Raw genomic sequence first — 26,431 nt, forward strand, 5'->3', positions numbered from 1 at the left:
ACAAACTGCTGGAATGGAAAGTAGCACAAAGTTTAGTAGGCACTGGATTTTCTTGGGTTTTTTTTCCTTTTTTTAAGAAACAGTATGTTCCTGAGTAGAAGAATTGCCACTGGGGACTGACTCTTAGTTAACTTAGAATAAAAGACACTTGGGGAAGAGGGGAAAAATATTTAACTCCATCTCCTTACAATACACAGCATCCAGCAAATCACTGAGCACAACCACGGCTTCGGGACATCACAGATGGTTTGTTTGTGTCCCACTACTGCAACATCCTCCACAGACTCCCCCTGCCCGTCCCTACTCCCTTCTGTCCAAAACACTGGTGCTGCTGGTAGGATGGGAGGCAAGCTAACTGGTACTAACTGGTTTTAGTTAGTACCACCTGAAGACCGTAACCCGTGGCTGAATCCATTTTTCAGCAGTTGGCTCCCACTGAGCACCACTTCACGTCTATAAACACCCGACAAGAATAAGATGTACAGAGCTGTGGCCAGGGCCATAAATCAGCGTGGCTCTACTGAAAACACATTTGCTTTGCTGATTTACTGGGGCTAAATATCTACAGCTGGATCTTATTTAACTTACTGAGCTTTTAAACAGAGCCAGTGTGGTCACCCCAAGGAGGTGCAGCCCACGTTGCACAATGACTGTGGTGTATTGGACACCAACCATGGAATATCAGATGCCTGGTCACTGGACCTGTACTCGTTTGCAACACCAACAGACAGACCACTCAACTTCTGCCTGAAAGCACACAGGGGGCTCAAACTTTGTCAAAACAAGCACTTTATCACTACTAAAATCACCGTTTCACAAAATTAACAGGAATGTACTTCTCTGTTACTCACAAAAGGCAGCTGAGAAAAGGCAGCCTAAAAGCAAAGCAGTCCTGACCTCACGCTGATCCCTGCTCTGATTTATGTCTGTAATTACTTGCCTAGTTTGCTATTTTGAAGCCAGTGATACTGAAACAATAGGACAGCAAAAATAAGGGAGAGCAAACAGATCACTGCTTTCGCCTCCAAAGCCATTCAGCAGGATGAGAGGAATTGGTTTCATTCGGCTCCAGCCTCTTTGGCAGGATGAGTGTGCGATCATTCATACTTAATTATCACATAATAAACCAGCAACATTGGACAATGAAATGCTTATAATTGAAAACAAGATTGAAATGCCCGACTGCCACCCCGCTTCCCCTGTGCAAATGCATGCCGAGGAGTAAAGTGCCAATTTAACACTCTCCACGGGACCGGCCTTCACAAAGGAGAGGTTTCCTGCAGCAGCCGCGTTGTGTTTGCACAAAAGGGCCTCGGAGCCAGAGGGAGCCCCTGGGAGCAGAGCAGACTCTTTGGTTACAGGGAAGAGTAGTTCTCCCTCTGCTCCTCCAAGCAGACGCTGTCTGGAAGCAGGATTCTCAGACACCTTCAGAAGGAAGATTTAGAAGAATGCAGCTGAGTGTTTATGTGTTAGGGAATTCATTTATGACAAATCCCCGCAGCTCGGGGATTTTCTGCAGACAGGTCCATGCGTGGGAGCAACCTTTTTGATTATGAGGACTTAAAAATAGTACTAACAGTAAAATGGTGCTATAGGAAATTCTGATTTAAAAAAAAAAAAAAGGCATTTGCCACCGAAGCCCCAGTCTGATGAAGCTGTCTTGGACAGCTCTGGGACCTCAGTGCTGTCTCATCCTGACTGATGAAGTTAAGGGGATTAAGAACTAAACTCCTTTTCTTTTATCCCAGCATTTTAAGGATGACTACTGGCAAACACTGACTTGCAAGGGTGATGGCTGTAATTTCTGTTGGCTTCAGGCTCCTCTCCACAAGAAAATTAAAAGGGCCAGCGCAAAGGGAGGGTAAACTTACCTACTCCAGAGGCACATTTTCTACTGAGTAGTCAGTGCTTTGTTACTAACAGTTATTATCAACTGTGATAATTATTTATGGCTGATAAGAAAAACAATATTCCTATTTGCCTTGGCTTGTTTTTAAATTTTGCACTTCCCTTATGTGGAAGGACACAGATCATGGTGAGATGCCCTCGGGCTAAATCAGACAGCCTACACCAACTTTATCTTTTCCAAGGAAGTATCTAGCGTCACTCATACCAAAAGAAGATAATTTAGGAAGCGTTTCACCAAGACCCTATGAAACAAAGCTATATAGTCAAGGATTTTGCTACCTGAATAGAACTTCAGATGATTATACACAAATGTGAAATACAGTGGGTGCCTCCCTGATAGGCAGAACCATTTACTAGGCTTAAAAACCAAATTAATATCCCAAAGCAGGTATCAGTCTATTGGAGTAATAAGGATAACTGCTCTGTACAGATGAGCAGAGCACAAATTATTAAAAAATGAAATCAAAGAAGATGCTATAAAGAATAAAACATATGTTGTGCCATGTTAACCTGTCCTGAAGTCATTTACTACAGAGAAAGTGCGTGCTGGGGGCTTGATATCACCCACAGCTTTCCTGGGAAGCACAATATTTGCAGAAAGATGCCAGAGATTGAGAACTGCCATAACCATGGCCCAAATTCCCAAACCTGAGAGTCCGATGTTAGTGCCAGGGCTCAGAGAAGTCTCCAGGTTCAAAGGAATGAATTCAGTGGAAAGACCAAACTGCTGATGTGGGGTCTTGGTTTGGGAATATGGACTCCAGTTCCTTCATCACTTGGGCAGAGGGAAATCTCCTGGGACTGAAATACAAGGGCAGGAGTCACAAACGATGGGAAATTCTAGCTCTACCTTAAAAAAAAACCTTGAGAGAAAACGTACCAGAAAAAGGCTACATCAAAAGTGATACAAGCACAGTTATCCTGGTAATTAGTGTCACGGGAAATAGACTAGTTTTTCCCAATTTTAAAGGCTTTAGAAACTGGGAAAAAAAAAGTGCTTCTATATAAAGAGTGAATTCCATCTCTCTCTATAATTCTACATCTATTTACATAGATTGCTTTCTAAATTTTCTAAATAGTTTTCTAAATAACTTGAGGAGTTTTCAAAGTTGCTGAAGTAGGCAGTTAAAAGCAAAGCATTATTTGCAAAGGGCTAAGACTTCTGAGGCCTTTGTTTCTGTATATTGTGATCAGGTAATGGAAACGAGCCCATGGAAATGGAAAACCAGGATGGGGCCCTTCCGCAGGCGCAGCTTTCACAGGGTTCGTCGCGGAAAGATGGGATCTGTGACAGTCAATACCCCATGTTTATTAAAGGACGTTTTCCAGCGCATTGTGCAGTTTAGGAGGGATCGATGTTCCAGAAGATGAAGGAGGGCTGATGAATTTTCTGCTCCCGTTGCCGTCTCACATTAAATCAATGGGGTGCAGTCCCCGTGAATTAACGCACCGTACGCCGGAGCTGGAGCTCTCCCATCATTCCCACTGCTCCCCGCACAGGTTTGGCATCTCCTCCGGAGCCTGGTGACAGCAGACATCCTTCATGGTGCTTCTGCAGCGGCCTGTCCTCCGGTGATAAGCTATAATGGATCTGTCTGTAAGAAACGCTGTCTCGCCTTGTTTCCAAAAGGAGATGAAAAACAGCTTCTGTGCTCAAATGCTGTATTAACCTTGACAATAATGAAGTGGGTAATTAACTGTCTTGCCCTAATGCGACCTTGCATTTATTGTCTTTAGAACTACTATACTTTAGGCACTCGTTAAGAATATATCATCCTTTGTCCTCCCAGAGCTGTGTTTTCAGAAGTCAATGAGGACTCTAAATCTCTGTGATGTGCAGGGTGAAAAACAAAAGGTATTTTAAGGAAAGGTTGCCCCTATAAACAGCCAATCTAAACTCTGATTTTGCCTCTAGCTAGCTTCTCCCCTCATTTGCATTATACATAAACTAAAAGCACAGCCTATGCATAGCTGAAAATCAACTTTTTTTTCTTAACAGAAGGTGCATAAAGCACAGATGGTCAGAGTAATCTAAGTGATGGATGTGTTGGTAATTTATCTTCTTGTGTTGCAAGACATTCAAAGTATTTGAAGCTGTGTTCATGCTTTACTCCTCAGCGCTACCTTGGAGAGAAAAACTAATCCTTGTCAGCTATCCAAAGGAAAACTCTGGCTTTCCCTGTTTCACAACTGCAGCCAGGGGTGTAAGAGGTGTCAGGAGTTTGTATTTGATCTGTTCTTACCAGAAGAAAAAGTACCTTGAGGAGGAAGGACTTCTTTGCTGTGCAGGTGACTGAGCACTGGAATAGGTTTCCCAGACAGCGTGTGGAGCCTCCCTCTCTGGAGGGACACAATCCTGTTCCATGTGCTCTGAGATGACTCTGCTGGAGCAGGGAGGTGGGACCAGATGATCCACTGAAGTTCCTTCCAACCTGAGCCACTCTGTGATTCTGAGACTTCAAAAGAGCTGAAGTCCCCCAAAACTCCTGGGGACAGCCGCAAGTGTGCAGCAAAGCCTTGCTTTTTCCAGCAGCCCAGGGTCAGCATGAGGTGGGCTCTGTGCCTTGTTTGTGAGGCCAAATTTCAAGTCTGAGGTGCCATCCTGAGGGCTGACACAGGGACCAGGCTCAAAGGGGAAGATGGGAGATGAGAGATAAAAGACCTGCCCATGTCTCTGATGGCTGACTGTACATGGAGAAGTAAATACGCTGCCAGGGAGAAAAAGTGATGGCAGCTGAATGCCCAGTGACTGGAGAGCACAGCTGGGATCTGGGACAGCTGCTCTCAAGTAAGCGCTTCCACTGTGCACTTAAGGTTTTTCTCCATTGAACATTCACTTGAGGACAAGTTCTAACCTCTGAGCTGCCCTTCCAGATGATGGTGTTGGATCCATCCTTGTGATCCTGCCGTGCTCCACTGAATGCTTAATCACACTCAGATGAGGAAGATTCATGGTAAAGGACCCAAAAGTATTCCTGTACCTCATCCCCTCTTTCCCCCACCTTATGATGGCATCGTGGCAGGTTGTGCTTCCCATGCTCATGGCAGAAGTAACCAAGTTGTAACCACTTCTGTGTGATGTTTATAAAACATTAACCTAAGTGGGGAGGTCAGGGTGCTTGTGCCATACAGATTACCCTGGAAACATGCCTTTTGCAACAGAAACTCATCAGATATGTAGTGAGAAATGGTGCTGGATGGGATGAGACGTCATTTATCACTCTGCACCCTCCAGTAGCATCCTATGGGATCTGCTCCAGTTTTGATCTACAGCCTGTCTACAAAACAGCCATTACTCAGAATTAGTCACAAGGAATACACAACAGACAGGAAAGTATGTCAGAACATTCCTTCCTGAAGCCTGTAATTTAGAGCTTGGTTTACACCTGTAAGCTTCAGAGTCCATATATTTTCTGTTAGGGATTTCCTCCCAACGCTATACGTTCTCATCCTCCATGTAAAAACAATTTTAAAGGAATTTAATAGTTTCTGGTATCCCAGAAAGTTCCCTCCCTGGGGAAGGCATTCTGCAAACTGCACTGCTGCTGAATGACCCAGCTGGGCCAGGATGTTTGGGGCTCTGCTCCCTGGATCAAACATGCACTTTACACCACAGAGTCACCTGCCAAAACCAGGAGCATGAGACGGTGTCCCCTGCCCCTTGCCACGAAGTGTCTAAGCACCAGAGCCACGATCCCGCCTCATGAATTAATCAACCTGATACTAGCAACAGCACAGGACAGGAGGAGAAAGGCTGGGTAAACACTGGCATGGCCACATGTTAATTATTGAAAGGTGTAGATGATGTTAAGGATGATCTACACTGGCGATGTAGAAATGAAATTTACTCAGCCTGAAAAATGTGTATTACTCGATGGATCAAAATAAAGGCACAGCTAAAGGTCTGAGAGAAGTGTAATATCCTTAACACCGGTGCCAGCTGTTTAAAATTCTTCAAAAGCAAAATAATGGGAAACTGTAAAAAAAAAGGGCTCACCAAAACGGCACTGTGTAATTTGTCACCCTGCACGGCAGTTTTAAAAGTTAGTTTCCATGACAACAAGAGCAACGTTTCATTATAATCACATTTACCGGTAATTCTTTTGACATTTTAAAATACAGCAACTTTAACAAAACATTTAGTTTTAAAATTCCACTGAAATACCTACATTCAAGTAACTTTTCCTCTTTTTTTTTTTTTTAAATACACAAAAATGCTTGTTATATGTCATTTGAAATGCTATTACAGAATACTGAATGTCAAAAGTAATTACTCTGGGCCTACTTTAAACACAGCTGATATGTGCAATTTCTTATGCAATATATACACACAGATCTCTCAGACACACAACAAATGAGAGCGAATTGTGACTCAGAAGTTTTAGTTTGAGAGAGGAAGTTGGTGTATGTGTTACTGATGAGTTATACAGCACTTCACAGGGACAGGAGCGGAGAAATCGCATACCAAAGTCATAGGGACTTAGGACCCTTCAAAATTTTCTTTTATCCAAAGATGGAAGGAAAAAGCAAAATGTCCCACACGATGAAATTCCTCAAAAACATCAACTGCAGGAATTTTACCTGCCCTCTTAATAGTGCTGCGTTTTCCTAAGGCTACAGTTTCAGCACAACAGTGCACAGAGCAGACCTGCTAAGCTAAAAAGCTAAAAATCACACCAAAGACTGTAGTTTTTTGGCCACATCCTGGATAAAATTCGTTCATCAATGTCAAAGTTTCCTATTTTATCGAATTAACATTTTCAGTCAGGAAAAGAAAAAGATCAGTGCCCTGGGAAGCCTGTGGCTGATGAACACCAGCAGGGCCAGGTACCTTATTCTCCCCCTTTCAAAGCCATGTCATTTGCCAATGCCTCTGTGCAACTGTCTTTTTCTTTCCCCAAGGAAGTTGCAAAGCCAATCCCATACGACCTACTGAGGTATAACTGTTTCTGCACCACTCAGCACCTCATGGCAGTCCACGGGAGAAACCCCACAGGAGCAGCACCCCAGAGCTTTCACACGGGGCTGGCTGCAGGGGCAGCCAAAAAACACTGCAAAGTTAGGGACATTTGGGGAGGAGGAGAGAAATCCTTCCCTCCGAGGAACACAACTCTGTCTCATAGCACCAAGACAGGAGCAGACTGGAAGCTCATGGCATGTCATAGCTCCAGGACCAATATTTGCCACAGGCAGGGCTCTGTGACTTAAACAGAATTCAGGGCAGTTAATATAACACACTGAAGCTCCAGTGTCTCTAACCAGAACTTCAGAGATCTGGGCTTGGGAACTGGTTTGTGCTGGATTAGTGACGTGCTAGGGAGAGATATGGGAATGACATCCTTCTGCACTGCTGATCTCCATCCTCAGACACAATGCAGGGAACATAAAATGAAGTAAGGACTGGTATCAATCCTGATGCCTCTTTCAGTTCTGGCATCACCACTTTCTAATGAAAATGCATTGCAAAAATGCATTGTAAATGAGGTGTGAACTGCCCCTGCCCATTGCTCTGCACTCGGTGCAAGCACTCCCCTAGAGAAACTGCAGGGAGGTGAGATAGCAAGAGGAACCTCCAGGGGCCTGGGGTGAGCCCAAATGGATGCAGAATTCTCTGCAGGCACAACCCAGCTTTCATCAGTCTTCATGTGGTATCAGCCAGTTGTCCTTACACCTAATATTTGCAGCCTTAGACTGTTATTTTTCCCCGTTTTTATGTGGGGGAGGTGTGAGGAAAACAAAACCCCACTTTTTTCAACAAAGGCATGAGAAATCGCAGGAATTAAACAAATATTTAACCACCACCTCCCCAACCACTTCGACTTTGACAACCCACTGATGTGCTCCACAGGAGCTGTGTGTCTCCCACAGTGCTGACACTGAGGCACACACTGATACTTTTTAGGGCACAGAGTCAGTATTTTACATCTGCATGTGATTAGTGCTGGGAACTGTGGGGCACATCGTGTGAGTCTTCCCACGGATGATATGCATTAAAAAAACAAAGGTCTTTGTACAATTGAGGCGCATGACACTACCACAGATTTTTCTTCTAAGGTCCAGAAAGGCGTTGGTGTGGGATTTTCATGGGGAGAGGAGGAAAAACCCAGTGCCCCACCCTTCCAGACTCGCTCACCCATATGTTTATTGTACAGACCCCTGTGGTACAGGGTGCTGGCACTGCCTGCCAACATGGGAATGCAGTTTGCTCTCAACTGCAGCACCAACTAAAAAAGCCTGAAGAGAGGGACAGCCTGCAATGCACGAAGTCACACTGCAGCATAAACCCTCTCTGTAGCTCAGATGACATTTCCCTGGACGAGGTTCCCCCCGTGCCCCAAACATGCCCATTAACAAACGCAAGGCTGATGGAGCATTAACCCAATTAATGATCCCGGCACCTTTTCTCAGTGAAAGATTTCTGGCTGTGGTTTGATGGAGCTTTCTGAAATACTTAAGTCAATTCCAGTGTGATAAAATTTTACGCCTAGAGAAGTAATTGCCTTCATCTGACAGCTCTGGCAGTGGGGCACTTGCTTAGGAGAGCAGAGGCTCTTGGGTCACTCCGCTGCGGTCAGGGTCATCTCCCTGCTTTTAATTAAAATGAGGATTTTGACAGTCTGTTAATTTAGAAGAAACAATTTAAACCGTATTACTTTTGGCTGAGATTTGCCACGGCAAAGGAAGCTTTAAACGCGGCAGATGCTTGAAGACAAAGTCAACACTCCTGTTTCAGAGTGCACAGGGCCAGCTCAAGGAGCTCCTTATGCTCTGCAAGCCGTGGCAGAGGGTTGGGAATTACTTTCCCACTTCATAAATCATCAGGCGGAGGCACGGAGCGGAAGAAGAAGCTGGTGAGTGCCTGAGTCCCCAGGGCTGCGCAGCCAGAGCTTCACAGAGCGATGGGATCACCACCCATGAGCCCAGCAGAGCCCTGCCCAGGGCTGAGACAGGCACTGCAATCACAGCCCTGCAAATATGGGACTAACACACTGAGGAAGAGCAGGATACTGTGTGCAGAGCATTGGTCATGGTGGCAGGGAAGGGACTGTCAAGGTACAGCAGGAGAAATCTTCCCGCAGCCAGTGATGTGCCAAAAAATGCCTCAGCCCCATGGCCTTAGAACAGTGAGAAAAACTTCAGTGTGTTACTTTTTAATACGCTAAAATTGTGCATTCCTGGTCACACACATGTAAGAGGTGCTTTTTAATCTGACTGATGTCTCCATGGGCTCCTTAGTCCTCTCCTGAGAGCTCACTCCTTGATTTCAGGGGACTCAAGAATTTGTATCGTCAAAGTAAAACCAGAAGATAATTTCATATGCATTGCAAATTGCAGCATTCTTTCTTCCAAGGAAGTATATTACTTTTCCCTTTCAAGGACAGCTATCAAATGGGAAGTGCAGCCATAGGAATGCCCTAGGGAAGGGGTACTGACTCCCACTGAGCAGTTTTCACCTGCAAACATAGACATACAGCAAAAAAGTTCCCCTGTGCAGAAATCTAATAGACAGGGTCAAATTTACAAGGCAGGTGAGAGGAAAGACAGGAGGAGCTTCCCAAGCTGACGTTTTAATTATTCACTCTTGCAAACGAGAAGTGCAAATCAACCTCCTTCTCGACCGAGGCAGGAGATTTTGGAGGACGCTCTGCAGCAGAGGAGCTCTCAGGGGTGATGCCCGGCACAGCCCCACAATAGCTCATTTACAAGAAACTGCTCCAACATTTCTCAGGTAATCTTGACTTGACTCGATTTGCTGGGCTGCGTCGCCACCAAGTGCACTCTGTCCTCGGCGGCAGATTGGCCCTGACGTGCTTAATGAATTAATCTGCCCGACAAAGTGAGCTCCCTCCCCTTCCTCCAGCCCCGCCAGACAGCACGGGAAGTCGGAAAGAAGGAGACGGGCAGTGCAGCCACTGCTGATAAGAGAGAAATGGGGATGCTTCCCCCTGCCCGGGGTGTGGGATGAGAGTCAGACCTCATCTCCTGCCCCAGAGTGTTTTCCCAGGATGTTTCATAAAAGCCAGTGTGTTTAAACCAGATTTCTATGCCTATATATCCCAATGCTTCAGGAAGTCCTAGTTCATATGGAAGCACAAGCCTTAGCAATAAGGATCTTCACTCGCACTGTGCCCAGTGAGAACTATTAAACGCAAACTAGGACATAGATACCAATTACTGTTCTGTTCAGACTACAAAACTGTAAAATTCAGTACAATTCACAGTCTCTTGCTATTCTTTTAACTGTGTGAGCCAAAGCCTGTTGGATCTCACCAATTAAAAAATAGAAATGCTCATCTTAAATACTTCTCTTTCGTTCACTTTTCTCTCTCCAAAGATCTGTATCTGAAATGCCCACACAGTTCATTCCACAGACAACAGAAAAGGCATTTAAAAGTCTCTGCAGGTAAGTCAGTGTTGTTCCCTGGTAATACACAGCACTTGTCTGGTGTAATTGGATCCTGCGTGAAGGGGAAGACAAGGAAGAAAGAGCAGCAAAGCACTTTGAAATTCCTACAGAGCCACCAAAGCCCAGATCTAATCATGTCAGAGCAGGAGATAGAAAAAATTGCATTTGTACCCAGAGCTTTGGCTCCACAAGTAAGTGAGCTGCTTGACAACATTTTTTTCCCTCTGATCCTATGACTCTTACTGAACTAAACTCTGCAGGGCTTGAATAAACGTGGCTGTTTGGTTATAATCATAGAATCTCAGAATGGTTTGGGTTGGAAGGGACCTTAAAGATCATCTATTTCTATTTCATGGAACATAATTTAATGGGACTATAACCAGGACAGTTTCTGTTCTGGACTACAGGGGATCAAACCGAGTTCAACAGCAGACCTAGGGACAAATATATCACTGAGATGTGCAGAATGTGCAGTTACTGAGTGATTACTGTCATTGCATGGTTAAATGGGAATGGAAGTAGCAAACACCTGCCCCGGTGCTGATGTGGAGTGCAGATGCTGCAGGACCAACTTTATATGGAAGCCCCCTCCACAGACCTGTTCCTAAGTGGGCTTAAGACTTGAACAAAAGCCACCAGGATGCCCAAGTAGATTTATCATTACTTCAGCTGTCTGTGACCACTTTTGACATGTATGGATATGAACTTCCAGAGATTTCCTGCTGCCACCTAGTGTTTCCCACGGCCGAGCAGCGCGTTTTCTGACATCGACACAGCTTGCCGTCTCAGGGACCTCAGCAGCACCAGTGCAGGTTTGGCCAGTCCCCGGAAACAGGGAATCTCCTTACGTGTTTTACTCCTTCAGCTTTCTCAGCTGAGCCAAGCCAGAGCTTGCTGGACTGTGAGACTGAAGGTTGGCAAAACACCTTCAGCCTCTCCAAACATTCACTGGAGAAAGCATTTACTGCTTACACTTACTGTTTACTTTTCATGCTCTGCTCTGGGGGAACACTGCCACAGGACAGGAACCAGAAGGACCCCACTGCCACCCCGAAGCATCACCTCCACCTGCCCAGTCCTTCATGGGCCCAAACCCCGTTTCTGGCCCCAGAGAGGGTTTGGTTAGTGCAGGGAAGGTTCTGGAGGCAAAGGACTTGGCTACACAAATGAGAAGGAGCTAACAACAACAGCAGCAGCCATATGAGCAGTGATGGAGTCTTCTACCTCCAGGCAGCAAGCTGGGAGTGAGGCTCATTTTTCAGGACAGACAAGCCAGCGAGAGGAGTTACTGGGACAATGTCCTATAGGTTTGTCTTCAGGGACTAACTTCCTCGTTAAAAAAAGAACCTGATTATGAGTGTCCTTGCTCAGGATCTAATTCCTGGCTTGTTTCAGGTTATACAGTGCTACCTGGAGAGTATTCCCAACCTTGTATTCCCAGAGGAGACCGGATTCAATTTCTGAAATGCTGACAGAGAGTTTGCCCCTTTTATGTGTGGACCTAGAGGTTAACGTGGTTTTCGAGCTCTAAAGCAGTCTGGTCGGCCTCAGCAGATGTAGACTGTGAACTCTAAATTGACTTTCAATCTTTATTTAGTGTACTGCAAAGTTCTGCTCACCCACATAAGCTCTCAAAAGCAGAACTAAAGCTTGCCCTTGCAAGACTGCTCCAACACTAATATTACTTAAAATTGCAATACTGACGTGCAAACAGCATTTAAAAACATTCTTTTACTCATCATATTGGAGAAAACTACTTTTACCCACGGAAGTCTGTAATCTATATCGATCTGTATTATTGTCTACGCCTGCTGCAGGCTCAGGTAAAGTAACTCCTTTGTAATGTGAGCAGACCGATTTGACTCAATGCCAACTGTTGCATGGACAAAGCTTACCTAGGTGATGAAGGATTTCTGAAAAACTTCCTTCCACGCTGCAGACAGCAAACTCCAACATTCCTCCAGGGAAGAGCTCAGTTGGCTCAGAGGGACTGTGCAGGTGTAGGTGTGAGCCTGTCTCCAACTGTCTGCAGGAGGAGAGTACTGGTAGCACACGTCCTTTTAGGGATGTCAGGGACCTTTTAAACGAGGGACATGATCAGCAGGCAACTAATTATCACCCCTCCAAGGCAGTGGGGCAGAATGATGCACTTAAGGTCTTACTGCAGTGCTGAACTTGTCTTCACAGTCCAGTGTGGAGTAAAGCATCATTCCCTACCCTGCGCTGGCTGCGGTGACCACCTCTGGAAACCACATTTCTGCAGGCACTGCTCCTGCATCACCTGAGCACATTTAAAGGACAGAAATAAGATGGAATGAGAAAAACTTGGTTTGCCACCGGCAGTATTTACTTTGTGTGCTAGGAGAGGGTTTTTCACTGGCAAGCTCAGTGTTTCTCTGTGATGGCCAGGTCTGGTTTGTAGACCCTGGTGCTGGTGTCCACAGTCCAGCTGTAGGCAAACCTCCAAATGCACCTGCATGAACCTTGCCATGAGGGACAAATATCTTGGTCAGAAAAGGTACGTGAATAATTGATTTTCTAGTTCAGTAGCAGAATGAAAAACTGAGGAACATCCTGTGTTTTGAGTCAATCTGAGATGACAATAATGCTGGTTTTTCTCCTCCAAATGAGGCTCTGGAAAAACAATGTAAAAGTCAGGCTGGATGAAACGCAACGGTATGAAAATGAAAGAGCTGCTGCTCACAAGCTGACCAGGAATTTTGCTGTTCAGAAAGCCAGAAACTCAAAACTATGAAGAAGATCTAAGAATGTATCAGATAAAGTGCCATGAGAAGAGGCATTTCCTTTAGAATGGAATGGAATAGAAGGAAATGGAATCGACTATTTCAGTTGTAAGAGACCTGTAACAACCACTTAGTCCAACTGCCTGACCAGTTCAGGGCTGACTAAAATAAAGCATATTATTAAAAGCATCGTCCAAATGACTTTTAAACACTGACTCTCTCATGAAAATCAACGTCACAGGCAGCAACAATATTCTTTAAAACATAAAAAAATTCTTAGATAAAACCTGTGATTTTCAGAAATCAGATGATCAGAAATAAACCCAAAAGTTTCCTCTATACAATGTAGAACATATGAGAATATATTAATCTAATGATGTGAATTCTAAAGAATTTCTGAGCTGGGTATTTCTTGCACTGATTCGTCCTGTGGCTGATTTTTATTTGTACAGTGATAGATTTCCTGTAAGACTACACAAAACTGGCAGCTTGGCTCTTCTCACACCAAGTGAATGTCACAGTTAGACACATCCATGGACACTAGGTGGCATCATTGTATTATATCTGTACAGGGAGGTAAAGAGAGTAACTGAAATAGCACTGTCACTTGTAAATGCAGTAACCAAATAGCCCTCAAGAGTGAAGCATTACCCCTTTGAAAGAAAAGCTTTCACTGAAAAATGTTGCAGCACTTTCTTCTGGCACCATGTAGCATGAAAAGCATTCCCATTCAGCGATCAAAATAAATTGAAGTGGGGTTGCCTTGCAGGAAAACGGCAAATCTGACCGTAATCACTTGCAGATGAAGATAATCACAGAAGAACTTTGGCTGGAAGGCATTTCTGCCTCCAGTCCACCCTCCTGCCTAGAGCAAGGCTAACATCAAAGTCCAGTCAGGCTGCTAAGGGTATTGTCCATCAAATTTTGCCCTCTCCTTTCCGAAGGCTGAGATCCCACAGTCCCTCCAGGCCGCTGTCCTGCTGCTCAATCACACTTGGCAGCAAAACATTTTCCTTCCACCTAGAATGTCGTGTGCTGCAAGGTGTTGGCCCTTTTTTGAGACGACGACTCCACCTTCTCCCAGCTGAACATGCACCAGGCACAACGTGGGATTGCACGGCGTATAATTAGGAAATGTGAGTTAATGTACAGGGCTCTTCATGATGTGGTTACAAGGAAGGCCCACGAGATGTCAGCAGCCTTCCAATCCCGTCCTGTCAAGCAGTGCTGTAGATCCACAGCATTTGGTGGGATGGGAGTCAACCTTCCTCAAGGAAGGACTTCAGACTGTCCCATCTACAGAGGCAGGAATGGGAGGAATAACTAAGAGGAAGGAGTTACCAAGAAGGAGAAGTAGACATTTGGGTGGACGAGGAAGTGAGGTCAGGACAACCACTGATTTGTCCATCTGCCCACAAACAGCAGGCAAAGCCTTTGAATGGTTCTTTATTTCTAAATCCCTCATTTCCCGGTCAGCCATTTCCCCTGTGCAATTCCACATGGGAGGAGAGGGCTGGAGGAGTTACCTAATGAAACCTGGATATTTCTGACTGCTCAAGGTCAGACAAGGACCCTGGCTTATCTCCTCTTTGAGGTCTTTGACCAGTCAGTATCACTGTGCAGAGTGTCCTCCATGTAAGCAAGGAAAGCATGTAGGAAAAAAATAACAACTGAAAGGAGACTTGAATTTCACTGCTGGAAATATTTTAAGAGGCCAAATAGGATGGCAAAGAGAAATACCTTCTTTTTCATCTGTCATCATGCACAGTAAACAGAAGCTTTGATTTTCAAGCCAGAGCTATTAAAAGGGCCACAACCAGTAACTCACTTTCTGATTGTTTTTCCCCTGTGCAGTAGAGAGGCTGAAATGCATCAGTAGAAGCCTAGAAAAGTTTTAAAAATTACAGCTGACTCACCAGGATCGGGGTCAGGGTTTGAGAGGCAGAAGGGAGAAAAGCTAAAACTAGTAAGACAAAACACATAGATTGGACCACTGGAACATGAGGATGAAAGACTGGGAGAAAAGCTGGCAATGCTGTGGTCTGTCCCCTGCAGAAGTTCTCTGCTCAGAACACCAGGTAAATGAACTGCCACGGGTTAATGGCACAGTCGATGTGTATCTTAAATTAATGTGCATCTCAGCTCAGACCTAGGGCATTCAAGGGCATTTGGGTCAAGTGATGGAAAGGACAATGTGTCCTCTACTTTTAAGGCAGCTCAACCCACATGGCACACAAGAGGCTTCTGCTATCTTCCTGACAGTACAGCATTGATGTCAAGCTGAGGGAAGAAAACTCAGGAAAAGGAAAATTCCATCGCATGAGCATGGCTGGATTTGCTGCAACGTGCTCAGGGGCAAAGGACATGCAGAGGTCCCAGCAGGAAGGATTCAGTCTTTTTGATGCCTCTGTGTATTTGGCCACCCAAACATTCACAGCTACGTCCCTTCTTCCTCAAGGACAAACTGATCACTGTGTCACCATCAAGCTGGGGACTCTCATCTGATCTTGCTGAGTGTGTGGATGATGAAACTACCCAAAGCATCAACAAAAGCAAAGAGATGGAGGCTTCACGCATGTATCAGCGCAGACAACTAAAGAGTAACCTCAGCATGGTGTTTTTTCATGAATAAATGGCTTTTTTCCCTCCAGTAACTTGACAGAAGCGAGGACGCTCAGCTGTTCCCTGCACTGGGAAACATGAGAAGAGATTTTAACAAGTCTTCAGTGCCATCCTGCTCTCACTGACAGCAGCAGGCACTCAAGGATCTTAGCTGAGCATCTTTACAAAGGCAATGATAAGCTCTTTTGGCAAAAATCCTGAAAATAAGGGTTCTAGTGTTTGCTTTCCTAATATTTTGAGTGGAGTGGAGATGCATTTGCTTAGTTATTGACTCTGAGGTTTTCCAAAAATCAAAGGGTGGCAACAAACTGAAGCTTCTGTGTAGTATAAGGGTGATGACAAGCCAAGCATGCTGTGTACTAAGAATAAACACGCAAACCACGAGCTCCAGGTACACACAGAACTACTACAAAGTATTGAAGGAAGAGGAACGAGAGGCCTGGCATCAGGATCTCAGACTTCATGAAGCCTATTTTAAGTGCAGGCAGACACAGGTAGTTCACATTTTTCTCGCAGAGATGTTTTCAGTGAAAAATCAGCCTTTTTTCACCCCCTCTGTCTCCACACCACAAACCCATCAAGATCAATGCCGCTTTCTATTTTTCATGAAATTTCTGCGGCATTTTACTGACTTGTGGTGGCATCTGAAATACACAATCCTCTGCTGCTATCTGGGTCACCCACACTGAGAAGGGGAATCCCATTATTGTCTCTCCCTGTGTTTGAAATGAATGAATTTGTACAGTCAGCTCAGGTTTGGATTCAAAGGCTGATATTACCATGACAAGCCGCCGCCACCCGCGTGCCAAAGCACTTACAAGCCTTTCATCCCAGCCAACGCTGAGGCAGGGCAACGACATCCCCCAGGATATTTGGGAGCCCAGGGCGTTGCCTCTTCATCATTGCTGCTGCTGCCTTTGAATATACAGATGGAGCAGTGAGAATATTTATCGTTTATTGGCTTTACCCAAAGGGATACGCTGCCTATCAGATCCTCTCTGCTTTGCAGGCTGAGAAACAAGCAAACACCACTAACAGGGAAAGCTGTGAAATCTATAGAAGTCAAAAAAAGAAAGTCTTTCCCTTCCTCTGTCTCAGCTCTGGGTGAAGCCCAAAGCAAGCAAACACCAGTTCTGTCTCAAACCCAAGAAATCTCAAAGTCTGGCTCTATGATCTGCGCTGCTCTTCAGTCATGAAGAAGCACCTATTGGGACACACTTCTGCCTCACAGCACAGTCAATACTGAAGGAATTAAACAGAGAATAAATTCAGGAGCACGTAAGAGCAGAGTTACAGAGCTGCTGTATGATCTGAAACCTCAGCACCAACTAACTCTGGCCAAATGCCTCAGCATGACCTACTCCTATGACTCAGGGAAAAATTATGAACCTTCTTCTGCTACACATCAGTGCATTCACAAGTACATCAAGTGACCTACGAACTGCTGGGTGGAAAAGGGGAAAGTTGTAACCAATACTGAGATCTCAGAACCTTTGGTTCCTGTCTCCATGAACTGCAAGTGCATTTTAAATCTTCAGCTCTCAGTGAAGTTATGAAATCCTCAGTGCCCTTTCAACACTAAAGGTACTGGTGCCTGTGCACACATAAAAAAATTCATCTAAATTAAATGATTATGCTGAGCTAGTTTAGGAACATTAAATAGTCTTTGCTTTAAAGTGGCTGCAACTCAGTTTCTCTCCATGAGTTGTTATAACAAAATAAGGATGTTAATTCTTAAAAAATATACAGTAAAATGGTTATCTTGCAGTAGGGTTGAAAGCAAATTCTCAGATTATAGTCAATGTCTCTTAGTTGCTATTAAAAATAACCTGTGTTTTCTGTATTATGGAGGCCCATTTCAATAAGCTGCAACTGAGTCTCTGGCAGGGAGAGAAACTGGAGGGTGAAGGCACAATTTCCTGAATCCTCCAGTCTTAACACCATTTCCTCATCTAACTATACCTTTCGAGCAGTGTAATGCAATCAGCTGCAATTTGGGTAATCTCCTTCCAAATCCACATCTCCCACCTCCACAGCAAACCCCTCCTGAGGGTCTCTCTGCAGATGGGTTTGTTTGTGCTCAGCCCCACAGCCACTGCCACAATGGGGACCAGACTGCAGGAATCCTGTCCCTGGGACACACATCCTGGGAGGATGCTGTGGGATGCACGGATGCAGCAAGGACCACCATTGCCCAAGGCTACATTGGGAGAATGAGCTCAGATTGGGAACTGGATTTTGGTTTCTGGCCACAGTCAGAAACAGTTTAGTTCAGAAGTATGTTCCTGGTATTTGCACATATACAGACCCCTGGTACAGAGACAGAAAAGCAAGAATTCACAAATTTCATGGAAATACAGTGATTTTCTCCACTTCAAAACGTGGCAATTGCCCATTTGGGGAGCACTGCACACGTCCATTTGCAGGCTGAGACCCAGAGTGGTATGGCCTGTACAGTGCTGAGAAAGCTCTTACATTTTAAAACTTATTAAGCTTATGGATTTGATGGTTACAGAACTGCAGGAAAGAGATGGCAGCTCTACAAGATAATAAACACCTTTCTTTCCCCCCTCCCCATTTTAAAACATCTTCATGCATTCATGTCAAAATACCCAGAGATATTTTTGGTGTTAAGAAGGGCTGTGGAACAAAGTTGCTCTCCTCCCCTAGCAGGAAAAGGTTTGCCTACTTTTCCCCCTCATTATTCTGGGCCTCTATTATACAGTGCAATATTCTATTATAGCAAAATAGCGAGGCCTTGGTTTTATCCCCTTTGTCCTGAAGTATCACCCAGCAGTCCTGATCAGCAAGTGATGAGTGCCCTTCAGGAGCAGGCAGTAAATGTAAATTTAGCGAAGAGTACTTATCAAATATAGCTACAGGGTCCACGCTCTCAGGATTATCTGATTTTCCCTTGCTGCAGAAAAATCCCCACGAAAAGGAAATCCTAAATTTATTTTGCAGCTGCATGAGGGGTAGATGTACACGGCTGGCAGGGCACAGGCTGCCACCACAACACAGATGTGATTCACTTGGCTTCAGGATGTGCAATCCCAGAAATGCTGCTACATCAGGGCAGATTTGTCTACCAGAATCCTGAGCCTCTGGAGGGGGATCCCAGAGCCATGCTGACTCCCTGTCCAGTGCTGCTCTACCCTCTAAGCCAAGTTTTCTTCCCAGCTGTCCAGCCTGAACCTCCCAAACCACAGCCTGGGGCTGTTTCCCCTCATTTTACCACCCAGCGAGTTCAGCTCCATCCCCATGTGTTACCCCCTCCAGGCAGCAGCAGGTGGCAACGAGATCCCTCCCTGAGCTCCCTGCCTGGCTGAACAAGCAATTTAATTTTTTTCCTTTGGTGTACTTTTCCCTCTCTCCCTTGCTCCAAAACCGCCTTTGCCTAAAGTGCTGCTCTTAAATTAATTATCGAGGAGTTTTATGCTGCAGAGGAGCATCGTTTTGGGCCTCCACGGGGACTTGTGGCTTTTTCTTCTGCAGCCTGGGAGCGTGAGGGCTTGGCCCCTGCCAGACCCATGACTCACACTCTTCTGGGACATTCACACAATTTTTATATATATATATATATAATTCTTTTTTTCCTTGCAGCTCTACTGTTAAATGTTTGGCTTTGCGCTCGCACGCTCCCTAGCCGTGCCTGCCTCCTGGGACAGCCACTGTGCAATGCCAACACGCCACTGGCATTGCTTCATTAAGGTTACAAGCAATTAAAAGGCAGGCTGAGGAACTCCCAAGGGACTCTGTACCTTCATAGGAGCCAGCTGGATGGGAGTGATGCATGATGGATCCACCATAGGCTTCGGCCGGTTGGCCGTGTCCGCCAGCAAACTGTGCCACTGCTGAGGTAGTCCCGTGAACTTCTGCTCCCGGTGGTCAAAGCCAGTGTGGACCCGGTGCTCGAAGTTAGAGGGCCCAGAAATTTCAAGTCTTTTCTTCTTTTTCCCGAACATGGTGAAAAAATCTGGAGAAGTCGTAAGGAAACAGGAAAGAAAAGAAAATTAAAAAAAAAAAATTGCCACATCTTTATGCTTTGTTGCAACCCACAGGTGTTCTCTCTACTTCCTAGGGAATTTTAGTAGATGGCATCAGCATGAACTTCACTCTACACATTGAGATCTGTGCGAGGGAAGGGCTTATCTGACCTCCTCACTGGGAGATTTTAAGAAATAAACCCACAACGTCCTTATTTCTTACCTCTAAATGTTCATAATACCTTCTGAAACAAGAAAATGCCTCTATTGCCAGAAAAGAAAGCCCCAGGTCCTACTTTCTGCTTCCCTCTCCGTTGCAAGTTACATCCCATGGAAGCTCCCAGCCTGGAGCAATGCCAGCAGCAGCGGATGGCTTTGGTCAGAGGACGGCACTCGGTGTAAGTGGTGAGCTATGCCCTGACACACCACAGAGCAAATGCACACACAGCTCTGCATCTCAAATCTACCCACCAGACAACCCATCCCAGATGAGAGCCCAGTCCTGCTGTGGTCAGACGTGGATCTCACACACCAGCAGTCAAAGGCAGATTTACTGCTGTGCCAATTCAGCCATGCAAACTGACAGAGAGCTGAGATCTAATTCTAACCTGGTCCAAGGAACTTCACCTGCATTCAGAAAGGGTCCTGCTTAAAAACAGTATCAGGTATCAGCTACTACAAACATCACAGTACATGACTTCTCCTTCAGGGGAGAAATGATTGCTGTGAGAGCCACATGCCCACAGTACCTAGGTTTATGCCTACTTGGATGGGATTCACTACAGTGATGGCCCTGCTCCTTTCAAGATCCAGAAAGAAGGATCAGCTCCTTTGGTCTTTGTGCAGGTGCTGTGGAGAAGACAGAGGAGTCCCTCCAATGCTGTACAAGCAAGGAACTGGAGGCTGACGGAGGAAATGTGACCTTCCCAGCTTCTGCATTGCTGGAGAGGCCTGTGTTGGCCTGGCTGCCTGGTAAAGCTAATTGTTACAGCACTTGCTCTACAGAAAACGAGTGTTTTAGTCTATTTTTAGTTGTTATTTCTAGATAAGAGCAGGTTGGTTTGCCTTCCTCTTGCTGCTTTGTCCCTCCTGAGGAGCCTGGGGAAGGCAGCAGGAAGGCTTGCAGGGCACACAGGGATCACAGGCTAACAGGCTAGCTGGGGCAAGAGAATTTTCAGAGACAAAGTGGAAAAAGGCATGAACTGCAAGCTGAAAGGGATGAAGGTATTTACTACTTCTACTGGCACAGGAAATAGCCAGTACACCCAAAACCTGCATTAACCCTTGGGGTTGGTGGGTCCCACCTTACAACAAAGTAGAGGACACTAATGGTTATATTGAAGCAACTTCAGAATTGACTTTCTGAAGGACTCCAGAAATCTGCTGCATAAGGCAAGGACAAATTCCTGGTCCCAGGGAAACTGCCAGTGGTCCTGTCACTTTTCAGTGAAATACTGTCTTGTTCTGGCAAAGTCCTCTGCCTGCCTTCTGCTGCCTCAAAATAGTCCTCCACCTTGATCTCTGGGCCATTTCAAGCAGGGCTTGCTGAGCTCTTGAGCAGCATCTGTCTGAAACAGCAGCAGGGCGAGGAGGCTGGCAGCTCTATAAAACCTCCTGTGCCACAGGAGAGACTCAGCTGTAAAGGTGCTGCCCTGACTTTATGATTCAGGAGGCGGAGAGGAGAAGCTCAGAGAAGAAAATTCACACAGTTGTGTTGCTGCTGCAGCAAAAAAAAAGATGGGATGATAAATCAGATGTTTATTACACCCTCATTTCCTTTTATTAGTTTACTTAAAGATCAAGCCCATTATTTAAAAATTGATTGCTGGCTGCTTTGTAAGTCCCCCCTGTGCATTTGCAGGTGATTGTCTCCCCTGTGCATACTTTCTTTGGCTCTTTTTCCATTTCCACCATCATAATCTTTTTATTTGTCTTGTTGGTGCATGTTGGGTACCTTTTGGCACTCACAGACAGGTTTCCAGCCTAACCCAAAGCCATCCTGGTTGGCCTCTGCTCAAAGATTATTTATTTTCCAGGCTCAAAGAGAAGCAGCCAGGTAGCAGCTCGTGTTCAGCGCTCGTCCGCAGGGCTCCACAAATCGCAGCCAGCGGCAAATCAATGGCACTGGATTGATTTCATTCACCCTCTGGGATGGGAATTTGTGAGACTGGAGTCTATTGGAGTAACATTTTAAACCATCAGCTCTAGACATGTACTTCTTTGCCCGATCAATGCCAGCACTTGCAGGATTTCCTGCTGGACTTGCATCTGAACACAGCTGTTGGATGCTCCAGGTCCTCCGGAGCTCCAAACAACATCATGTAACTAAAAGCACATCAGCTGGCATAGTGCATATTGCTTTTAAAAATAAACAGCAGATTCATTCAACAAGATATTCCCCTTTTGGTTTTAGATTGGTGTTTGCCATGTTGCTCTCTCCTGTTTCAATACTGTTGCAGATAGAAGCAAATGTGAAATTTGGCCCAGTGGGACCTTTACTTTGTCAGGACAGTATTTTAGTCTAAAACCAGATGCCAAGGCCACACTTTTGCACAGAGATGGTGTCTGAGGTCTGGGCAGTGGGACTTGCCCCCCCTTTTGACTGCAGCTCATGTTTAGGTGAGCTTAAATTGAGCATGAAGCTCCAGCAGGACAGACAGGGATCCTGGCACCTCGCACAGCCAGGGATGGGTTCAGCCATGCGGGCAAACACAGCAACGCTGTGGATATCAGTGGCCAGAGAACACCTCCCATGGGGCTGTGTCTGTGAAAGGTGACCAGGAATCCTGGTTAACAGCAGCCTGCCTCCCCAGCAGCTCTGCAAATGGCTGCTTGGTGCTCCTGAAAGGAGAAGAGCCTCCACCAGCTCTTAAGGGTTTCAATAATAAATGCTGCGCACTGTCGCTTCACTTCATCAGCCAGCAAGGTCTCTCCACTCCACTGCAAAGCCAAGCCAACCTCTCCTTAGCACAGTCCCTCTAAATAACTGTAACACACACAGCAATCACAAGGAAACTTCATTTCCTCTGAGTTCTCCCAAAGAATGGAAACGATGCTACTTGTTTTCCTGAGCTGTCTGAGGATGGGGGTTTGGGGCAGCCAAGTCTGTGAAACCTTTAGCTCTGGGCTTTTAAGTGTCCCAGTTCAGTCTCCACTGATATGCCTGGTCTCAAAAAAGGAAAGATGATTTAATTTTTGCTATGGCTAAAATTAATTTTGTGTCATTTTGATACGACACAAAAAAAAAGGCATTTACTCATTTAATTAGGTGTGGAAGCAGAAAACATCCTGGATGAGTGAACGAATGTTTTCCAAGAATTGTAAAACTCTTTCAGGAATGAGAGGTACCCAAGTGCTTTGAAGAGAAATGATGGACCTTTCCAGGATGCTGGATAGCGTGTATAGCATACAAATTACAGAATTTCTATCAAGAGCACAGAATGTATGAAGTTGAAGTTCACTCAGACACCTGACTGTACTCTGTCATAACAAAACAGCAATCCTCTCACAGTTGTTAAGAAACCCTAATTTCCTAATGGGGTCACTTAGGAAAACATCCCACAGACAATGGGGCAACTGCCTGCCTTTATCATGGGCACAGGGAGGTAGGAGGCTGTTGGGCAGCTCTGCAGAGCTGCCTGTGTGCCATCCCCACGCCAGAGCACTCAACCTTAATTTAATTCTTCCCGACAGCTTCCAATATACTCCTGATTTTGCCAGGTCTCTCAACAAATGCCACTTTTCTGTGCAGCTCCTCCTGTGCTCACCCCCACGGAACAAGAGGAAATGAGAGGTATCATACTCGTAATTTGTTGCTATTTTGGTGGGGATGAGCACAACCAGGATGCCTGTCCTTTCCTTGCACGTGCTTTGCCAAGGGATGGTCTGGCTGATTTCAACATCTCACGGGGACATGAGGGGAGCCTGTCCTAAAAACAGCTACCACTGATGACAGTGGGCTTGAGGGGGAAGAGAAAACAGGACTCATCACTGCATGGCTTCACTGGGGCACTTCCACAGAAAGACTTCACTTGCTCTTACTCTGAAAAGATACAGCACATTAATTTTGTGCTTGTAAATGTGAGGTTTGAGGGAGGCAGCCCTTTAGTTACACCAAACAAAGAGTTCAGCAAGTGTGACAGCATGAGACCAAAAGCAAGTCTGTTCTTAAGCAGGGGAGCCAGGAGAGAAGTCTGTTCAGCTCCAGGCTGCCATGCCAAGGTCCTCCAACCCACGGTCCAACCGTGGCACAAGAATAAAGAGAAGGGACTTTCTCTACCAAAGCCATGATGGAAAACATACGGACATGGCATTTACTGGAGGAAAACACAATCCTGGTGGGGAAAATCTGACTATCACACCACCTCTCCTCCTGAGTAACCCACAGCAGGGCTCATCCCGGCTGCGCCACTGGGGAATGGGGAAGGGACAGGGATAGCAGGAGAAGTGTGTGAGTTGTGCTCTGTAGATACAGCTACCCAACCTCTTTTATAATTGCAGTGTTTGTCTTACTCTTCTTCTTTGTCTCTGCCCAAGAAAGGAGTACTGCCAGCCCTGCTGGTGCCTCCTGGAGACACGGGACACACCTCCATCCACAGCCGCAGGCACCGAGGTAACCCTCGAAGGGTGCTATCAGGAGCAATCACTGCATTTTGCACTTAATGCTGTTTACTGCAGTGCCTAACAAATCGAATTACATGCTAATCAGCACACCCTGCCTGTTAGATCTATGCCAGACTTGGCTCTTTGCACTGCGCTCCTTCCTAGGTATAGAAATAGTTCACTGAGCATCACAGGGCCATGAACTTCCAGACTAATCCAAATTTCACCCCCGACCTTCAATGACAGATCAGGTGCCCACACAGAGAGGAAATTCCCTGTGTCTGACACTGCCCCTGCAAGGTGTGTGTGATGTGGACCAGCGAAACACATCCACTCTGTCAGCTATGGCACTACTGCTGTGCTGCCTCCCAGTCACAAATGAAGGTGTTTTTCCAGCAAGAAGTATCCTACAGTCCTACCCTGGAGCATGAGGGTGGCAGTACTATTTTGGGGGTCAGGGGAGCCCATTCATGCTCTCCCACAATGGTCTGTGCTCAGGGCAGGATTTCCAGCAATAGTTTTCCCCAAAAAAGTTACAGCCTTGCCAGTTCATCTCCCAGAGCTCACATAGAGGTGACAGGTTGCTCTGTTGGTTCAATCTTAAATGCTCAACCCCATCCCATGAGTTGTCCCTCTCCTGTACTTGAGACCAGGGGACACTCAGGGACTGATGAACTGAAAAGTTGAAAGTCCAGATATATGTTACTACCCCCAAAAAATATATTTTTGCACTTACAGCAAGTAAAATCAAAAGCAGCTGAAATAGAAGAAAAAAAAAAAGGTGACTTCAGTCCTAAGGTTAATAGTGTTCTGTATCTTTTATCACATCCCAAGTAAGAGTAGTCCACTCAAACCACCAAATAAGAAAGAAATCTGCTCAACTCTGACTTTCCATTCCCAATGAAAATGTCAGAGCCACTTTTTTCTTCTCCTACAACTAGATATTCTTTTAAAGTTGGAAAGACCTACTCTATATTCTCATCTTGAAAACTACTAAGGAGCCCCAAGTTCACCCCCTAAGCATTGACAACAGCCCTTCCCATCCCAGGTGTCCCCAGAAAACACTGAGCAAAGGTCTGTGAAATTCTGCCATGCACAAAAACACACAATAACCTTACAAAGTTAGTACCCAGAATAACAAAGTGAGATGGGTGTTTTTACTTAAAAATGGACCTTTTAATGACTGTGTACCATAGCTGCATGAGACCTATGGGTTTTTTACGGTATTTCAGCAGCCAGATACTGTGTCCCACTAACCCAAGAAAATCATGTGTATCCATCATGACCCTGAGCCACCCTGGGAAGCCTGCAAGGGTTTCTCACACACACCTCGAGCACACGGCCGGGCTGTAAATATTCCCTCGGGAGGGGCTCTGTGCTCAGTCTGCCTCAGCCCAGCAACATGTTTGCTTTTAAACAACCCGCAATTAGTTCAGTTTCAATCAGGAAGCACACCCTGCATTAGGCCTGTGAGCCTGTATTTTCCGCAGGGATTCCCTGCAGTTCCTCAGCTGGGCAAGCAGCAGCAGAGCCCTTTTCCCTCGGGGACGGGCACACTATTAGCATCTAAAAACTGCCTTCGTGCACACCGGGTATCCCGTGCAAGCCCAAAGTGGGGGACAAGTTCTGGGCTCAAACCCCACAGTGCCCTGGGAAAAGGCAGGTTTTCCCCCAAAGCAGCCACACAGCCAAAAAAAAAAAACCCGGTTGCAGCCAGGAGCGTTAATAAAATGCTTCATTTTTGAGAAAACTGACAGAAACGCAGACTGCAAAATGGGAGATGGGTGCAGGTCGCCTTCCTTTGATAATTTTTACTTACTAATAATAGTTTTCTGTAGCACAAGGACCTCAATTATTCCCCTCCAGAGCCACCCAAACGCAGTAATTCATCATTAGCTTTGCTGGCTTCTGTTCCCGCGCTCTGATTAATTGTAACCTTTCCCGATATTTGATCGTAAATGAAAGAGTATGAATTGAGAAGCACAAATTAAATTAATGTGTCAAGGCAGCTTGCATAGCCAGTGCTCCAGACAAATGGGAGCTGGGCTGAAACTCAATCTTGAGGAGAAAGCAAATGTCTGGTGTGGACTGACAGCAGCATAAATTGCTGAGAAATTCTCCGTGAGCGAGAGGTAAAAATGATGTTGGTTCTCCTTGAGCTC

At 45.6% G+C, this 26,431-nt stretch overlaps 1 protein-coding gene across 8 annotated transcripts in view; it reads right to left on the reverse strand.

The window, feature by feature from the left end:
- The window catches only part of PAK5 (p21 (RAC1) activated kinase 5), a 199,506-nt gene that overhangs the window by 19,131 nt on the left and 153,944 nt on the right, over window positions 1-26,431 (reverse strand). For 6 of the 8 annotated variants that reach the window (XM_032682856.1, XM_032682857.1, XM_032682858.1 and 3 more), the window contains one exon: window positions 19,443-19,657. In XM_032682856.1, coding sequence (XP_032538747.1) covers window positions 19,443-19,657 — 215 coding nt within the window. Of the gene's footprint in view, window positions 1-19,442; window positions 19,658-19,909; window positions 20,006-20,416; window positions 20,440-26,431 lie in introns of those variants that run through there. The other 2 variants (XM_032682861.1, XM_032682860.1) reach the window with 2 other exon arrangements.

Source organism: Chiroxiphia lanceolata, chromosome 3 (assembly GCF_009829145.1).
Source record: "Chiroxiphia lanceolata isolate bChiLan1 chromosome 3, bChiLan1.pri, whole genome shotgun sequence".
In the NCBI taxonomy this organism is placed as follows: Eukaryota; Metazoa; Chordata; class Aves; order Passeriformes; family Pipridae; genus Chiroxiphia; species Chiroxiphia lanceolata.